The sequence below is a fragment of the Petaurus breviceps genome, unplaced genomic scaffold, assembly GCF_028583685.1.
Source record: "Petaurus breviceps papuanus isolate PSGF00001 unplaced genomic scaffold, PetGlider_PUasm1.0 90825, whole genome shotgun sequence".
NCBI lineage: Eukaryota > Metazoa > Chordata > Mammalia > Diprotodontia > Petauridae > Petaurus > Petaurus breviceps.
The window spans coordinates 22297578-22314519 of record NW_027187353.1 but is presented as its reverse complement, the minus strand read 5'-3'; the positions used below and the strand labels follow the sequence as shown (position 1 = coordinate 22314519).

At 40.9% G+C, this 16942-nt stretch overlaps 1 protein-coding gene across 4 annotated transcripts in view; it reads left to right on the top strand.

Moving 5' to 3' along the window:
• TET1 (tet methylcytosine dioxygenase 1) overlaps positions 1–16942 on the top strand; it is a 177605-nt gene that overhangs the window by 32920 nt on the left and 127743 nt on the right. For 3 of the 4 annotated variants that reach the window (XM_069071480.1, XM_069071481.1, XM_069071482.1), the window contains one exon: positions 5913–5966. In XM_069071480.1, the coding sequence (XP_068927581.1) occupies positions 5913–5966 (54 nt within the window). Of the gene's footprint in view, positions 1–5528; positions 5613–5912; positions 5967–16942 lie in introns of those variants that run through there. The other variant, XM_069071483.1, reaches the window with a different exon arrangement.

The window sequence follows — 16942 nt, the reverse complement described above, 5'->3', positions numbered from 1 at the left end:
GTTTTTGGCAACTATTTTATCAGTTATGCCCTGAACATTAACTTGAAGAGAAAAGGTACTCAGAAAACAAGTATCACTTGCTAATAGTCCTTGTGGCTATAGAATCACAGACTCTTAGGCTAATAGAATCATAGGATTTTTTTTTCTTTGCTTTTTGAAGGTGGAAGGGCAGGGCAGTTGGGGTTAAGTGACTTGCCCAAGGTCACACAGCTAGTAAGTGTCAAGTGTCTGAGGCCAGATTTGAACTCAGGTCCTCCTGACTCCAGGGCCAGCGCTTATTCACTGTGCTACCTAGCCACCCCAGAATCATAGGATTAAGAGGTCCCCTTCATTTTATAGGAAAGAGGATTCTGGTATTTTTAGGGTCAGAATGGGTTAAAAGTCATTATAGTTTCTTTTCTTTCTTTAAAAGTATACTTCATGGGATGGCTAGGTGGCACAGTGAATAGAGCCCTCCGAATTGCCCTCCAAAAAAGAAAAAAAAAGCATACCTCGGTCTGCACTCAGAGTTCCTCAGTTCTCTTTCTGGAGGTGGGTAGAATTTTTCATTATGTGTCCCTTAGAATTGTCTTGGATCATTGTCTTGATCAGACTGGCTAAATGTTCCATAACTGACCACTATACAACATTACTGTTACTGTGTACAATGTTCTCCTAGTTCTGCTCACTTCACTTTGTGTCAGTTCATATAAGTCTTTCCAGGTTTTTCTGAAACCATCCTGTAGAGCATAATTTCTAAACAGTGATGTTATGAAGGAGTGAAAAAGACAATATTTACAAAGTGCTTTGCCACTTTTAAGTGTTATATAAATGTTAGCTATTATTATTACTGGGAATTGAAGTTCAGAGAGGGTTAAATGATTTGTTTGAGGTAATGCAAGTAAAAGTAACAGAGCCAGGATCTGAACCTGTATGTTTAATTCCTAACAGCCCTTTCCCTTTCTGCATAGCAGATCTACCTGTTCTCAAGCTCTCTCCTTTTACCTCCTGTCTTCCTCAGGCATGTGCAGAAGTCCTGAAGGGGTAACTGTGCTTGTCAGCCATATAGACAGGAAGACATGGAGCAGAACACATAACATCTGGAATCCAACTGGCCCTTGGGGAAAGGGTGGAGGGAATGGAGACTGCCAGAGAGAGGTCCTAGGGGAGGAGTTGAATAGAGAGAGAAACAAAGACAGGAGAAAAGAGAAACAGGACTACAGTGTGCAGTCACCTATTTGGAGCTGCATTTATACTTGAAAGGTGGTACAGACCTATTGTACACAAATGCAGGGCAATAAAATATGCCCATTTATGGTCATATTTTTTTAGTCTGTTCCTTGTTTCCATTGAGGTCTTCTGTTGTGAGATTTTGGGGAAGGTTTTTATTACATCTCACATGTAATGAAGAAACCTCTTCTTTCCTGGTATTTGACATCAGAATTAAGTTGTACCTGTAATCTAAGGGTTTGAGCTTAGCTTGAGATCTAGTTTTCAAAGAATGTTGTATTTCAAAGTTTATGGATGCCAGAAGTTTAATGTTTGAAATCCTTAGTGAAATCATGCTCTTGGTTTGATCCTCACTCACCCTGGCCCTAAAATATTAGATTCCTCTTTATTCTGTCATCTCATATTGATCTGTCCTGCCTCCATATCATTGTGGATGCTATCTTCTATTACTGGAACAGACTTGCCCATATTGGCATCCTTCCCCACCTTCAAGACAGTTCAGGATTTGGACTGTACCAGGCTGAAAGCCTTTTGCAGATGAGGATTGTGTTCTTTTTTCCTTTGGGATTCACAGTACCTCACTGGTTCTGTGTTGCAGGCTGCTCACATCTGCCCTAGGCTTCTCTATCAATTGCCCTCTGTTTGATATTGATTTTCAGTTTTTTGGAGTTTATACCATTTTAGAGCTTGCCAGACATACAACACTGGTGGAATATGAATATTTGAAAGATGGGCCTTTGTTTCCAGAAGTGTGGGGTCATTAAAGGAAATTCACGATTTCCTGAAGGCCACCCAGTCTTCTCTCCACCTACTATTTCTCCTGTTTACTTCTAGGCCACACTTGTTCATTTGTTACTTTTCTAATTAAACCCACTCATGGACAAGCTCTGGAGCACATGGAACAGGAGTAAAAGATGTCATCAGAGAAATGTATGATAGGATGAGAAGGTGGTTGAGAGTGAGCAATGGCAGATGGGACAATATGCAATGTCAGGAGAAGGTGAGGGATGAATGTTGGATGGAACCTCTGTGACAAATGATGGCAGGACATGGACAAAAGTGGCACAGAATGGGTACAGGGCAAGATTTTTTCTCTTCTCATTTTCTACTTACATGTAAAATTTAAAAAATTACCAAAAAAAAAAAAAAGAGTGACAAAATGAGCAGGTGTAGCTGGCTTGTGCTTTTGATAATTGGTGGGAAAATTCCATTTGAGTATCTTTCAAACTAGTAGGTTCATAATACATCTTTGTTGAATTGAGTTGACTCAATTTTCTTTCCATCGATGTTCTCCTTTTCTTGCTCCCTCTTCCAGGATCTGTATATTTAATTTAGGCTTGGTTGACTGGTAAGTAGCAGAGGCAAGGTTTGAATCCAGGCCTTCCTGTGTCCAAATGTAGCAATGCATCCATTCTCCTAGGCTGTAGGCTAACCCTTAATCCTACCTCTCAAACTGGAATTATTATAATTAAATCTTGGCTTACTTCTGTGTTATGGAGACTGGGAACCATGATTTATTTTTACAAATCACAAAATCAATGCCCGGAGAAGTATGTCACTTAAATCCATTAATAGAATTTGATTCCTAGACTAGTTGTGGGTTCGCTGATGCCTCACTTCAGTGAAGAAAGGAATTGAACTGGTTCTCTACGTTTTCCTGTTTTGTTTTGTTTTTTTATAAATATTGTCTGACAATTACAGTTGTGGTGAAATTGTCTGTCACTTTTTCATTGAATAGGACTATTAAGTCACTAGGTAGAACATTTTGAACAAAATTGTTCTAACCATCAGCCACTGCCAGTCTAATCTGTGTTTAAACATATCCAGCTCTGAGGGTCAGACTCACTTGGGCCTTTGGAGCTAATATCTGCTCTCTTCACTTTTATAAAATCTCCCATCTAGCAACAATGAAATTAGACTTTATTAACTCGTGTTACAGAGCAGTGCACCCAGATCTACAGTGCTTTTTTCCATTATCATCAGTGCCCTGCATAGTGAAAATTTTATGGACTTATGTTTTCAGCTTTGCTTTTTTTGAGTTATTTTAAACTGACTTTTTGATTCCTGATCTGGCTTTTAAGGGGAAAAAAAAGAACCAGGTGAGTAATAGTGAGTGCAGGTATGACTATAATTAGTGTCCTTCCGTGTTCAGTATTGTTTTTTAAATATGGCAATATCCTGGGAATAACTTGTGGGATGTTTTAGAAATGAATTTAGTTATCATCAAAACTTTTCTGTATCTTAGAAACAAAATATCTATGTCAGATTTGTTTTTTATTGTCCTGTTCCAGAAAGAAAAGCTTCAGTTGACCTTAAAGAGATTTCCAGCTCAGGTTGAGGGAATTTAAATCGGTCTTAGAATTTATCAACTTCATTACATGTGTTTTATTGAGGCATGAGACCTCAATCCCACCCTTACCCTCGCCCCCTCCCCCTATTGTCAAAGATGACTTTTCTTGAACGATTTATTTTTGGATGTGTAGGGTAGGGTGGTGATTGGGAGTTTAAGAATTTAAAGGAGGTACTGGTAGAGACAGGTTAGGAGGCTGGTTAGGAGACTGGTCAGTGTGCCCTACTTAGAATCTTGACTAAGAAAATGATTTGTAACTTGGCAGGGCAGGGGAAGAGACCTTTGAGATTATTTAGTCCAACCCCCTCGTTCATAGTGAAGCCCAATGAGGGGAAGTGACAAGCTCAAGGTTACACAGGTAATAAGTTGCAGAGAAAGGATTTGAAAACGGCTTCTCTGACTCCCAAGTTCAAGGCGGGGCTTGTAATCAAAATCAAGACAGCCAGGTGGGCTCAGAGAAGGTAGGAGCAGAAAGTGGAAAGTCTTCTGATGCGTTATTGTCCATACTGCTGTTGCTTTGGCGGTCTGTCCAGCATACCCAGTAGGGCTCTTCCTGCGGCCAGAGGGAGACAGGGGAGGTGTATGGGAACTGCGCGTCTTGTACCAGGGGCCCAAGGTGAGGAATGTCAGGGAGAAGTATGGGCAGCAAAGTAGGGGGTCCCTTCAGCGATCAGAGAACTGCGGTGGGACGGCTTTCATTAAAAGCTGGGGCTTGGCAGCCCAGCTAGGTGGGCTGTATCCTTCCAAGACACCGGGTGGCACCTGCCAGCCTTGGCAGCTGCTGTGTGGCGGACCGGCTTCGCTGCTCCGCAGTGGGAATAAGTGCTCGGGGACCCCTGCCCAGCTCGGGGGAGGCTTTTGATGGGAAGAAGCCAAAGATCTGACTTTCGTACGGAAGCACGACATCTGAGCCTAAGGCTTGGGAAAGAGGGGTGGTAGTGGAAAGGACCTGGTGGGGGGGTGGGGGCACAGAGAGATAGGGGTTTGCGTTTGAAAGGAAAAGGTCAGCGCAAGTGCCTGCAGAAGCTGAGGAAAGGCTTTCCCTCGGTCCTTCCGCACGGGTAGGAAGGAAGTGCGTTGTAGGAAGCTTCCCTTCCCTTTCGATGTCATTGCTGCCATTATCATTTTAATCTGTTCTTACTCACCCGTAGACGTTTATTGACCGAAATCTAATGGCTCGGGGTGCGTTAGTGTGAGGGGCCCCCAGCCTGCTGCTTCAAAGGTGTGGTTAGCGGAGGAAGGAGCCCGGAAGCCCCACGACAGCTGAGTGAGCGGGGCTGAGCCGAGGCGAGGCTAGGGAGCTTGTCCTCAAATAACCTCCCTCCTCCTTTAAATAGAGCTAATATGGAGCCTTGCCTTATAAAGTCAAACTGCACCATACCTCGCCGAGCCCAGGCCACCCTCAGGTCTCAGCGCCCCCTCCCCCCGCCCCAGTCCCTCTGCCTTTAACCAGGGTGACACCAGCCCTCACCCCCTGGGGGGCCGCAGAGCTGGCCCAGGTTCCCCCGGGGATCCGCTGGATGCCGCCGCCCGGGGGTTGCCCGGCCCGGCAACCAGCCCCGCGGGGCGCACGGTGGGGCGGGGTAGGGGGGCTCGCGGTGCATTGTGTATGCGGGGGCCTCGGTTGGCGGCGGCGGCGCAGCCCAGATCCTGTGCCGCCCACTCCATGCCGCAGCTTGGGGCCGCCTGGGTCCCGCCGAGGTGGGGAAGAGTCAAGCCTGTACAGGCGGTCCTTTGTCTGGGCCGGGCTCGGCGGCGGCTGCCGGGACGGGGCCAGGCACTGGCGAGCCGAGCCGAGCCCGTCCTGGAGAGCGCACGCCGCCTGGCTGCCCCGCTGCCCGGTTGCCCGGGCGCGTCGCGGCGCTGCCATTGGCTGCACTGCACCCCCTCTTCTGGGGCTGTTTCTGCAGGAGGCATGCCGAGCGCGCTGTCGCTGTCCGCGGGGCCCGTCGGCCGGGGCTGCCTCGGGGCACCATGAGCTCGAGCCCCGCGAGCGCTCGGCTGGACGGCCCCGCGGTGAAGGCGGCGGCGGCGGCTGCAGGAGCAGGAGCAGGCAAGATGGCTCCCTCGTGGGCTGGGCTGGGCTGGGCTGGGGAGAAGGACCCACTGGGGGGGAGTAAGGGGGGTGAGAGGGGAGGGGGGGAGGTGGGCTGCCCGGCGGCGTCTGGGGGAAGACTCTGCAAGTGGAACATTTGCACCATGGTTGTTTTTTTTTTAAGTTCCGCCCATCAAACATGTTTGCGGCTTGAAGCTATACAAAGAGTTTTGCTGGGCATTTGTCATTAATTGGAAGGGGGCACTTTTCTCTTCCTCTCTCTAAATGAGGCTCATTATGCAATTTGATTTTTTTTAGGTTATAAAGGAAAACAAGAGACCTCAGAGGGAAAAGAAGCCCAAAGTTTTAAAGGTAACTGGTTATTGATGTTATAATAATTGTTTTTCCACCTTTTTATAGTATTTTTCTTGTCACTTGGGATAAATTTGGCGCTAACTGCAAGCAATAAATCTCCCGATTTTTAAATTTTCTAAATGAATTTTTAAAACCCTGAAGTACATTTTCTTGCTGTGGTACTGCCCAAGGCACACGTTTGCGTCCTTTATTTCCAGTGGTGCACTAGGCTATGTAATGGAAAGTTTATTTACCAGCACGACTAAGGAAATTAATTCTTTTGGCCACCGTGAATTTTGCTATTTGTGTTCGATTCCATCAATGCGGATTTAAGCTTTCTGGGAGTTTTAGACAGCAATGACATTGCTTTCTGAATTAAATGTCATGTGAGGTATAATTTAAAGTTCAATAATACAGACATTGTGACTTCTAGTAAATAGTTCCTTTACATCTTTCAACTTATTAATTAACCTATTTGTAGCTAAAGTGTATCGGTTTAAGCATGATTCTTCTGCAGTCTTTAATTTTGACAATTAGTCATGGAACTGTGGAATTGTGTAGATTGCTTTCATAGAAGTTTAATTTATTAATTGTATATGAGATTTGAAAGGGTTAATAGAAATCGCAGGTTTTACAAGACGTTATTAAAAGTAGATTCAAGGCTATACTCTTATAAAGTAGGTTCAGTCTAAGCATAATTGTGATTATTTTTAAAGGCTACAAATTACTGCAGAGTGAGAACTGGCATATTGTTAGAAATACAAAATTAAAGAGACTGAGTTGTAACAAAACTACTAGGTTTAAAAAAAACAGCTATAAACTGTGCTTGTAATTGTTTTGTCAGTAAAATGGTTACATTGTTTCACCAACTGGACACAATTTTAGAAGAGCTGAAATAAAATCTTCAGTTTGAACAAGAAGACATTGTGACTATTGCAAAAATAAGAATTGAATCTTTTTTTGCTTTTATGGAGTGCATAAGAGTGATACAAAATATCCAAGACAGGGATTATGGCTTTTTCAGGGGTGACTTGCAAGTAGGTCTGATCCAAGGAAAAATCCCAACTTGGAATTCTATTTGTCTTAATAATTTCCCTGATCACTTTGGGGCCTATAGGCATGTTGCGCTAGAATGTGCATTCACATCAATATTATAAGATTATTTTTTAAAAATCATCACCTAATTCTTCTTAATTTGATCCCTGTCCCCAAGACTCTTAAAGCATCAGGAGCAGTGATCCTGAGCTCACTATTTCCATCTCTGACCAAATAATCAGACCACTGACTCATCCTACTGAGGTCTGGGCCTTCTGCTTAGCTATTTGTGGTCCTGTGGGATCTAGACTGTAATTCAGATGGTCAGTCTATTTAATGACCAAAGAAAATTATTTCTTTCCTTTCCCTCTCTTCCCTCTCTCCACTCTCTCCCTTCTTTGCATCTCTTCTTCCCTAAATATCAACACAGAGATATAGACATAAATATGACACAAGGAAGGAGAGGGAGAGACTATTGGTTATTTTATAGATTAAGATAACAGAAAGAAAGATTAGCTACACAAGTAATTTAATGATAAATATGACTTGATGGGGGAGAGAATGGTAGGTTTAAATTTGCTTTGAAAATCACCACTACCCTATTTGCCTAGGCCAGGAGAGGATTTGTGCCAGGGCAGTTTTATGTTATCATCTTATAGTAACTAACCACAGTTAGGCCTGTAGTTGTATTCAGTAAATATTGTTTGATTGATAATCTACTCATGTGCCCTCTCTCTACATATAATATTTATATAGATATATATATATATATACGTATATACACTTAAGTATATAACACAATATGGTTAGATACTATGAAATTACTATTTTTAATGAATAGAATTACTCCTGCATAAATCCTCCCTTGGTTTGGCTAAGCAGAGTATTGACAATTCTTAAAGCAGATTTAGACCTTCACAAAACTTCCCATCCCCCCCCCCCACCCCAGCTAAGTAGGATAGATCTGTCATTAAAAACACCACTTGCATGTCTAATCTTTCTTTACCCTTTCTATACTGATTTCATTGTTTTTTGATTGTACAGCCTTACAACTGTGTGAAGGGCTCTGGGTAAAGTGCTCCTTCATAGCCCTTGGTTTTGGTGAGCAGTCATATGGGGTCTGCCATGAGAAGTCATATTCAATTCTTTTGCCTCAACTTTTCAGCTGAATAATTAGGTCTGTTAGATGAATGAATTGAAATTTCCTAAAAAGAGTTGAGGAAGTTGTTGATGCTATTGGCATTTAAAAATAGCTTCTTTCCATTTTGAGTTAAGGATGTTTTTCCCCCTTGTCTTTTACTTTGTCCAACTGTAAATAATTTAGTTCTTGTACATGTACTGTACAATGTATAAATTTAAGGAAATTGTGTGGTTTGGATGACTGAATTTATATTTTGAGGAACATATTTTAAATTAGAGTTTCTAGGGCTAGGACTTGGGGTGGGGAGACTTTCTTGATCCTAGCCTCAGGATCATGGGTGAGAGAATACCCAGGTTATGGTCTAATATAATTTACCTTTTGTAATTGCCTACCTTTGCTTAGGGGCACCATGTTGAAGAGGATCCTTTAGTTTTTTGAAGTGTTACTTTCACACAGGGATGATCTTTACATCTCCCCATCTCTGTGGGAAAGACCCTGCACTTGTGCGCACACATATGCACACCTCCTCTTGTTTGTCAGAAGATAGTTGAATATGTAAGAAAGAACTTCCCTTTATGGATGCCTTCAAGTTGGAGGAATGATCAGAAACTTACACTGTCTGTTCCACTTTTGACTTGGGGGCCTGGGCAGTATCTGGTTGTCTGTCTGAAGTGTACTTTCTATTTTTTATTTTGCTTTTTTTTTTTTGGAGGGACAATTAGGGTTAAGTGACTTGCCCAAGGTCACATAGCTAGTTAGTGTTAAGTGTCTGAGGCCCAATTTGAACTCAGGTCCTCCTGACTCCCGGGCCAATGCTCTATTCACCCCTCTTTTTAAAACAATCAAATAAAACCCTAATCAGGTGTTCTGACAAGATGCAAACATTTAAACATTGGAAGTAGCAAGAACTGAAAAAGCTTGGTTGGCTCATTGAGGAAAAAACCATCCCCATGTCCCCAGTTGTCATCTGTCAAAAGCATTCTGGTAACTACAGGGTGAGGGAGAATTGGATGAGAGGGTATGGAGGACTCTTGAACTACTTATGGCCATGATTTGAAAAACAACTTCAGGTTCACATCCTTCTACCAGAAAGTCAATAGTGTCATTTTCATGTATATTGTTATTAATTCCATGAGTGTGTTTCATAAAGCCTTGATTGGAACAAAGTTGCGTGTTTTTGTGTCTACTTGTTTATAACAGATATTTGTTTTGTATTAGGCCTTGAAATATGCTTTTTGCAAAGTATCTAGTCTATATTGTGAATTTGGGCCCATTGCCTTTGCAATTCACACTTTCATTTTTCATGGATAATGCTTCTGTTGTTAAAATGAATTTATTTCAGTAGTTTTGGGTTGAGAAATCTATTTCCATCACTCCCCCTCCTATGATTTACCAGCAAACTTATCTATTAAATAACCACAGAAGGCAGCATGGTGGTCAAAATAGTATTAGGCCAGGAATCAGGAAAGTTGGATTCTAGTTCTATAGATCACCTGCTATATATGGTGATATACAGGCAAGTTCCTTGAGCGCTGGGCCTTAAAATGAAGGGATTGAGCTGCTGGTGTTGCTTCTGGAGAAAGGTTTGAAGGAGTCAAGACTGCGATTAGCAAAATGAACAAATATGCACAGATGAGAGCAACTATTAACCAGAAACTGATAGAAACTGGTGAGCGAGAATGGTTAGGAGATTGTGGATCTCATATAAGATGCAATCAATACATTTCATCCAAAAGAAAAAAGAAAAAAAAAACTCTCATGTGTCAGAAGTATCTTACCATCTTACCAAGAAAAACCTCTTTTGTTTGGATTCTGTGCTGGTCAGTCTCCATTACAATGACAGACACTTTTTGCTAGGATATGTCTCCCTGTTTATACCTCATTTGATATTAAAAATTAAAATGTCACCAGTTATCTCTAAAAAAAAAAAAATAAAATAAAAATAAAATGAGGGGATTGTACTAGGTGAATTTTTAAGCCCTTTCTTGCTTGCTACTATTCTGTATTATTTTGTTTTACAAAGGAAAAACACCAAGAAAAGGATATGGATATAGTTAAGGCATGATCTGGTTTACAAAGCACAGATCTGATAGAAAAATATAATTTCACAATAACCATCCTACACCTACCAAAAAAAGAAAACTGAAACAAAACTCTTTGGGTAACTATTCAGAAATCAAAATTTAGAAAGATAAAGATCTAGCAAAGAAAAAAAAATTACCTCCTGATTGATCTGCTAGATTCTGCCTGAATAATAATCATCAAAGTTCCCTTCACTTGATGGAGGTGCTGAAAGAAGAGATCCATGTAGTCACCTCAATAATACTCCATGCTAAATGAATAGTATGCTTTTCTCTATGTACTTTGTGACTATTGTTCTTAATAGGGGAATTGAGTTGTAGACAGTTCTGAGGTTGAAATGGAAAGGGAAGGTTTGTTTTTTTTGATTAGCTTAACCTAAGTTATTTGCAAGCTGGAAACAATGAAGCTACTTGCCTTTTTATTGAATGACCATATTTTCCCCTGAAACATTATACTCAGTTTTGCTGGGTAGGTGATTCTTGGTTTGAATCCCAGCTCCTTTGACCTCCAGAATATCATATTCCAAGCCCTTCAATCCCTCAATGTAGAAGCTGCCAGATCCCTGTGTTATTCTGATTGGGTTTCCACAATATTCAAATTGTTTCTTCTTGGCTGTTTGTAATATTTTCTCCTTGATCTGGGAACTCTGGAACCTGCCTATAATATTCCTAGGAGTTTTCTTTTTGGGATCTTTTTCAAGAGGTGATCAGTGGATTTTTTCAACCTCTATTTTGCCCTCTGGTTCTAAAACATCAGGGCAATTTTCCTTGAGAATTTCTTGAAGGATGATTTCTAGGTTCTTTTTTTGATCATGGCTTTAAGGTAGTCCAATAATTTTTAAACTATTTCTCCTGGATTTATTTTCCAGGTCAATGGTTTTTCCAATGAGATATTTCACATTGTCTTCTATTTTTTCATTTGTTTGGATCTGTTTAATAATACCTTGATTTCTCATAATATCACTAGCTTCCATTTGTTCCAGTCTAATTCTGAAGGAATGATTCTCTTCAGTGAGTTTTTGAGATTCTTTTTTCATCTGGCAAATTCGTCTTTTTAAGGCATTCTTCTCCTCATTGGCTTTTTGAGCCTCTTTTGCCATTTGAATTAGTCTATTTTTTTTAAGCAATTGGGGTTAAGTAACTTGCTCAAGGTTACACGTTCCAGGTGTTTCTGGAGGGGTGCTAAGTGTCTAAGTCCGGATTCGATCCCAGGTCATCCCAACTCTGGGGCCGGTGCTTTTACTCACTGTGCTACCTGACCACCCTGAATTAGTCTATTTTTTAAGGTGTTATTTTCTTTGCTCAGGTTGTTGACTTGTTTTTCATGGTTTTTTTTTTTTTTTGCATCATTCTCATTCCTCTTCCCAATTTTTCCTCCACTTCTCTTATTTGGTTTTAAAATCCTTCTTAAGCTTCTATATATGGCCTGTAACCAGCTTGTATTTTTCTTGGAAGCTTTTGGTGCAAGAGTTATGACTTCATTGTCTTCTTCCTGTTCCATGCTTTGATCCTTTTTGTCCCCAAAAAAAGGAGTCCAAAGTTGGATTGCTGTGCTTGCTTTGCTTCCTTTGCTTGCTCATGTTGTCACTCAATTACTTGACTTTTGAGCTTTTTGCCACAGTAGAACTCTGCTACCAGACAGGGGAGCTGCTTTCCACATGCTGGGGTTTTAGTTGACTGCCCTCTCTGAAGCCTCCACCTGCTCTGGCACCTGGTCACATATCCCAGGACCTCCACCCTAGACAGCAATACAGACCCAAACAGGTTAAAGCAAGAGCAATTACCCCTCAGAATGGTTGCTTGGTTCCCCTACAATTTGCAGGCCAGGAGCTCTGAAGCAGACATGCAGTGCGGGGCCTCAATCACTTCTGCCTCTGGGGCAGAGGCTGGACCACACTCCCAGGCTCCCTGTTCCCAGTCTACACTGACTTTGTCTTTGTCACTATAGTCACTTTGTCTTTGGCATTTATGATTGATAATTCTGGAAACCACCACAGCTGCTGGTGATCTGAAGTCCCTCCAGTCATGGCTAGTCTGGCCACCCTGCGGCTAAAAACATGGGCTCAGGCCGGGCTGGGCTCTGCTCCCAGACCACTGCAATGAGCCCTTCCTGTCTGCCGCCTGGGCTGTCTTCAGCGGGAGATTTGTTTCTCTCTGTCACTTAGTGGGTTCTGTAGACCTAAAGTTTGTTTAGAGTCATTTTTTTATAGATATTTGAGGTGGTTTTGGGGGGAACACAAGTTTTCCTGTTTCTACATCACCATCTTGGCTCTACTGCTACTTGCCTTTTAAAAAACAAATCCTATAGTTAATGTTATTGTGACCAGATGAAAGACTGTAACAGTTGCTGAAGTCTGCTCTTCCCATTTCTTGGGATAGCTTTGTTTTCAATATCCCTAGAGAGGGGTTCCTAGGTATGACAGCTGCCTGTCTTAACTTTGGTTGTAATGTAACATTACATGACCTTTAACTCCACTGTTAAAGTGGTGTTAAAAAGAAACACTACTGTTATTTCAAAGAGCCAGAAATCAACAAACATTCCTTTAAAAAAAAAAAAAAGAAAAAACTGTTAAAGTGCCTGAAAGCTTTTTAATAAACTTAGATTGAATTGACCCTTGACCATTTTCAGGTTGTGATTGATGTTAGCAGGGGATGGCTTGTGAGGCACAACTTATGTTGTGATTTATTTTGTTTTGTATATGATGACAGCAAATCTTTAGGATTTAGATTTTCTTCAAAAGGGTTATTCAGAAGGTAGAAGATAGAAACTTCAGCTAATAGAGCTTACTAAAGACTACCTCTACATTTGTTTTTAAACTTCATGTAAACAGAGTCCTTATTTTAATGTTTTTAAAAAAAGAATTAAGCATACATTTGAGTCACTTTTTAAAAATTTGCTTTATACAGTACTGTTGTGTAAACAAGATACCTTGCTTGGTCTTCTATATTTAAAGTGTGGCATCAAATGAACTAGACCTGGCAATAGAGTGAAGAGAGGTTCACATCCCAGCTCCTGTACCATTGCAAGCTCTTAAATAAACTCTTGAACATTTATTTCTTTTTAATAGTATCTTATGCCTATTTTCAAGTCATATATTTAGAAAGAAAACCTGTGACTTTTGTGCCAAACTTGCAAAATTTGTATGTCTGTCTGTCTGTATGCATGTATTTTTGATCTGGACCTGTAATTTCTTTGATATAGGGAACTTCCAGCAAGAAAATTCCCTCTATTAGTAGAAATCGGCAATTGTTTATTAACAAATAGTCTTAAAGAATTAGGGGTGTGGGAGAAGTAGCACTGAGTTGTAAAGGGTCACACAACCAGTATCTCTGTATCAGAGGAGGTTTGATCTCAGAAATTACCTGAAGTTTGAGGTTGTCCTCAAACTGCCTTTCTTTAGGTTTAAAAACAATAATTTTTAGGAATTTGCATAGGCTTCTAGGTAACTAATGTTAACAAGTTCAAATGAAAGTAACTTTTTAACCAGTTGAAAAAAATGTTTTCAATAATTTTGTTTCTGAAATTTTACATTTAGAATAATTAACAATCCCTTTATTAACTTGGTAAGATTATGTCTGTCATTATTGGTTGTTTTTTGTTGGGAGTGGGGTGGGTGGGAGAATTTATATCCCATAAAACCTTGTTCTTTCATTTACAAATATTGAAATTATGATGTTTCCTAATAATCTTGAAGAAATGAGGAACAGTTGCCAAATATGGGAACTTTAAAACATGAAGACATTTCATTTTTTCCCCCTGAACTTTTCCCCCTGAACTCTTTACAAAAATTTATGTATTCCAGGCCCAAACATTCTGTACTAATGCCTGAAATATGGAAGAAAAAATTCATTACCCCAATGGGTATACAAATATATCATGTATAGTAGTGGTATCAAACTCACATCCTTGTGGGATACATATTGACTTAGAAAACCACAAATTAACATTATCTATTTTGTATTGCATTTTTTACTTTGTTAAAAATTTCCCAAGGTCACACAGCTAGTAAGTATATCAAGTGTCTGTAGCAGCAAGCACCCAAGCGTCCTCAGGGTCGCTGCCAACACAGGTTCTTGGATCTGCAAATCAACATCTGGGTTTCAACATCTGGGTTTTTCAAAGCCGAGGGCTCTCAACAATGGCTTCCCATAGTTTCATCTGATCAAATCACAGAACACTTCTCAAAGTGACCCCCAAACAAAGCTACATATCAGGGCTTATATAGCCTTCTCCTGGCTCAGAGAATGTAACAACCTTATTGACTCACTGGCCAATCAAGAAGTATCTACTGAAAAACAAGCCTCCCACCCCAGGCTCCAGGTGCACTTTAGCCTAGGGGCAGGGAAGATCTTTAAAATTTACATTCCCATTACAGTGTCTGAGGCTGGATTTGAACTCAGGGCAGGTCTTGAGGCCAGGACTGGTGCTCTATCCACTGTGCCACCTAGCTGCCCATCCCAATTCCATTTTCATCTGATTCCTGGCCTTTTTTTGCCCACTGGTTAGTGAGTCTCACCACTTTGGTAGAGAAAAATCAGCCAGAAACTAGAAATTAGTTTGTATAAGAATGTACATTTAAAAGTGCATTTCAGAAAGGGTAGGAGGTGGTGCTTGGTAGATTTTCCCAGTTATTGGTACTGAACTCATTATCTTTTCCCACAAAACCCTCTTCTCTTCCTAGTTTCCCTGTTTTATTGTTATTGTTGTTCAGTCATTTCATATGTGTCTGACTCTTTGTGGCCCCATTTGTGGTTTTCTTGATGAAGATACTGGAGTGGTTTGCCTTCTCTAACTCATTTTACAGATGAGAAAACTGAGGTAAATAGGGTTAAGTGATTTGCCAGGGGTTACACAGCTAGAGACCACATTTGAACACAGGAAAATTGAATCTTTCTGCCTCCAGGCCCAGCACTCTATCCATTGTACTACAATAAAAGAGAGAGTTAAGTGACTTGCTTTTAGAATCACACAACTAATAAATGTCTGAGGTCAAATTTGAACTCAGGTCTTCTTTACGCTAAGCCTGGTTGTCTGTCCACTGTACCACCTAGCTGCCCCACCTTCCCTATTACTGTCAAAAATATAGTACTACGGGGCAGCTAGGTGATGAAGTGAATAGAGCACCAGCCTTGAAGTCAGGAGGACCCGAGTTAAAATTTGGTCTTAGACACTTGACACTTAACAAGCTGTGTGACCTTGGGTAAGTCACCTAACCCCAAATTGCCTTGCCTTCCACCCACCAAAAAAAAAAAAAAAGAATATAGTACTACCATCTTCCCAGTCACTCAGGCTCCCAAACTAAGGGTCATTTTTGACTCCTCACTCTCTCCCAACCCACATATCCAATTAGTGGTCAATTCTTGTTATTTTTACCTTCACAATATCTCCTGTATGTCTCCTTCTCTCCTCTGATGCTGCAATCACCCTATTGACTCATGCCTGGACCAGGGTTATTGCAGTATCAGAGGAGAGAAGAGGACATATACAGGAGTCCCTTGAGGCAGGGAGACCAGACTGCTAGTTAGTCTTCCTGCTTCAAGCCTCTCTGTACTCCAATCCACACTCCACTGAACTATCAAATTGATCTCCCCAAAATAGAAGTCTGATCATGTCACTCCCCTATTCTTTAAACTCCAGTATCTCCCCATTACCTTCAGAATCAAATATAAAGTCCTCTGGTTGACTTTTAAAAGTCCTTCATAACATGACCCCTTCCTTTTGTTTTTCAGTTTTGTCTGACTCTGGGACCTCATGGGTCATAAATAGTACAGCACTGTCTCTCATAGTCTGTCCCAGTTCACAGGACCCCTTCCTACATTTCCCACCTTTTTACACCTTACACTCCTCCACATATTCTGTGATCCAATGACATTGCCTGTTCTTCCATCTGAGCCATTGTACATGACTTGCAATTTTTTTTACATGACACTCCATCTCTACACTCCAAGTGTTTTCACTAAGTACCCTTACCTGGAGCACTCTTCCTCCTCAGCTGGTCTTCCTCTTCTTCACTTTCCTGGCTTCCTTCAAGTCTAGATTAAAGCCCGCCTTCTACAAGAGCACTTTGCCAGTCCCTCCTCTTAGTGCCTTCTCTCTGTTGACAGTCTAATTCATCCTGTATGTGTCAAGTGTACATAGTTGTTTGCATGCTGCCTCCTTGAGAACAGGGACTGTTCTTCGCCTTTTTTTGTATCCCTAATACTTAGCACCATGCCTAGAAGGTAGTTGACAAGTGTTCATTCACTAAGTATTCTTTGCTTTTCTTGTCTTGATGAAGGTATTAGATTATTGAAAAATGACCCCCTAACCACTTGAAAATAGTTTTCTCTTGGTGAAAGAGACATTCTCCTTGTACATATCACGAGTCTTGACTTGTGTTGCATTCAAGGGAAGCATGTGTTTGCACATGTAGACACAATATTTTGCATATAAGCTGTGTTTGGATTTCCTTTGGTCAAAGATTTCCAAAATACTTTGGCTGAAGGAAGGAATGCATTCTGGGATTTTTTCAGTACTTAAACTTTCTTAGAAAAAATGTTTGAAGTTGCTGGGTTTTCATATGAAAATAGTGACTTTTCCCAATTTAATCTATTTTTATTTCTTGTCTTATTTTGTTGTTGTTCAGTCATTTCAGTTGAATTTGACTCTTCCTTCTCCAACTCATTACAGATGAGGAACTAAGGCAAACAAATGACTTGTTCAGCGTCACACAGCTAGGAAGTGTCTGAAGCCAGAT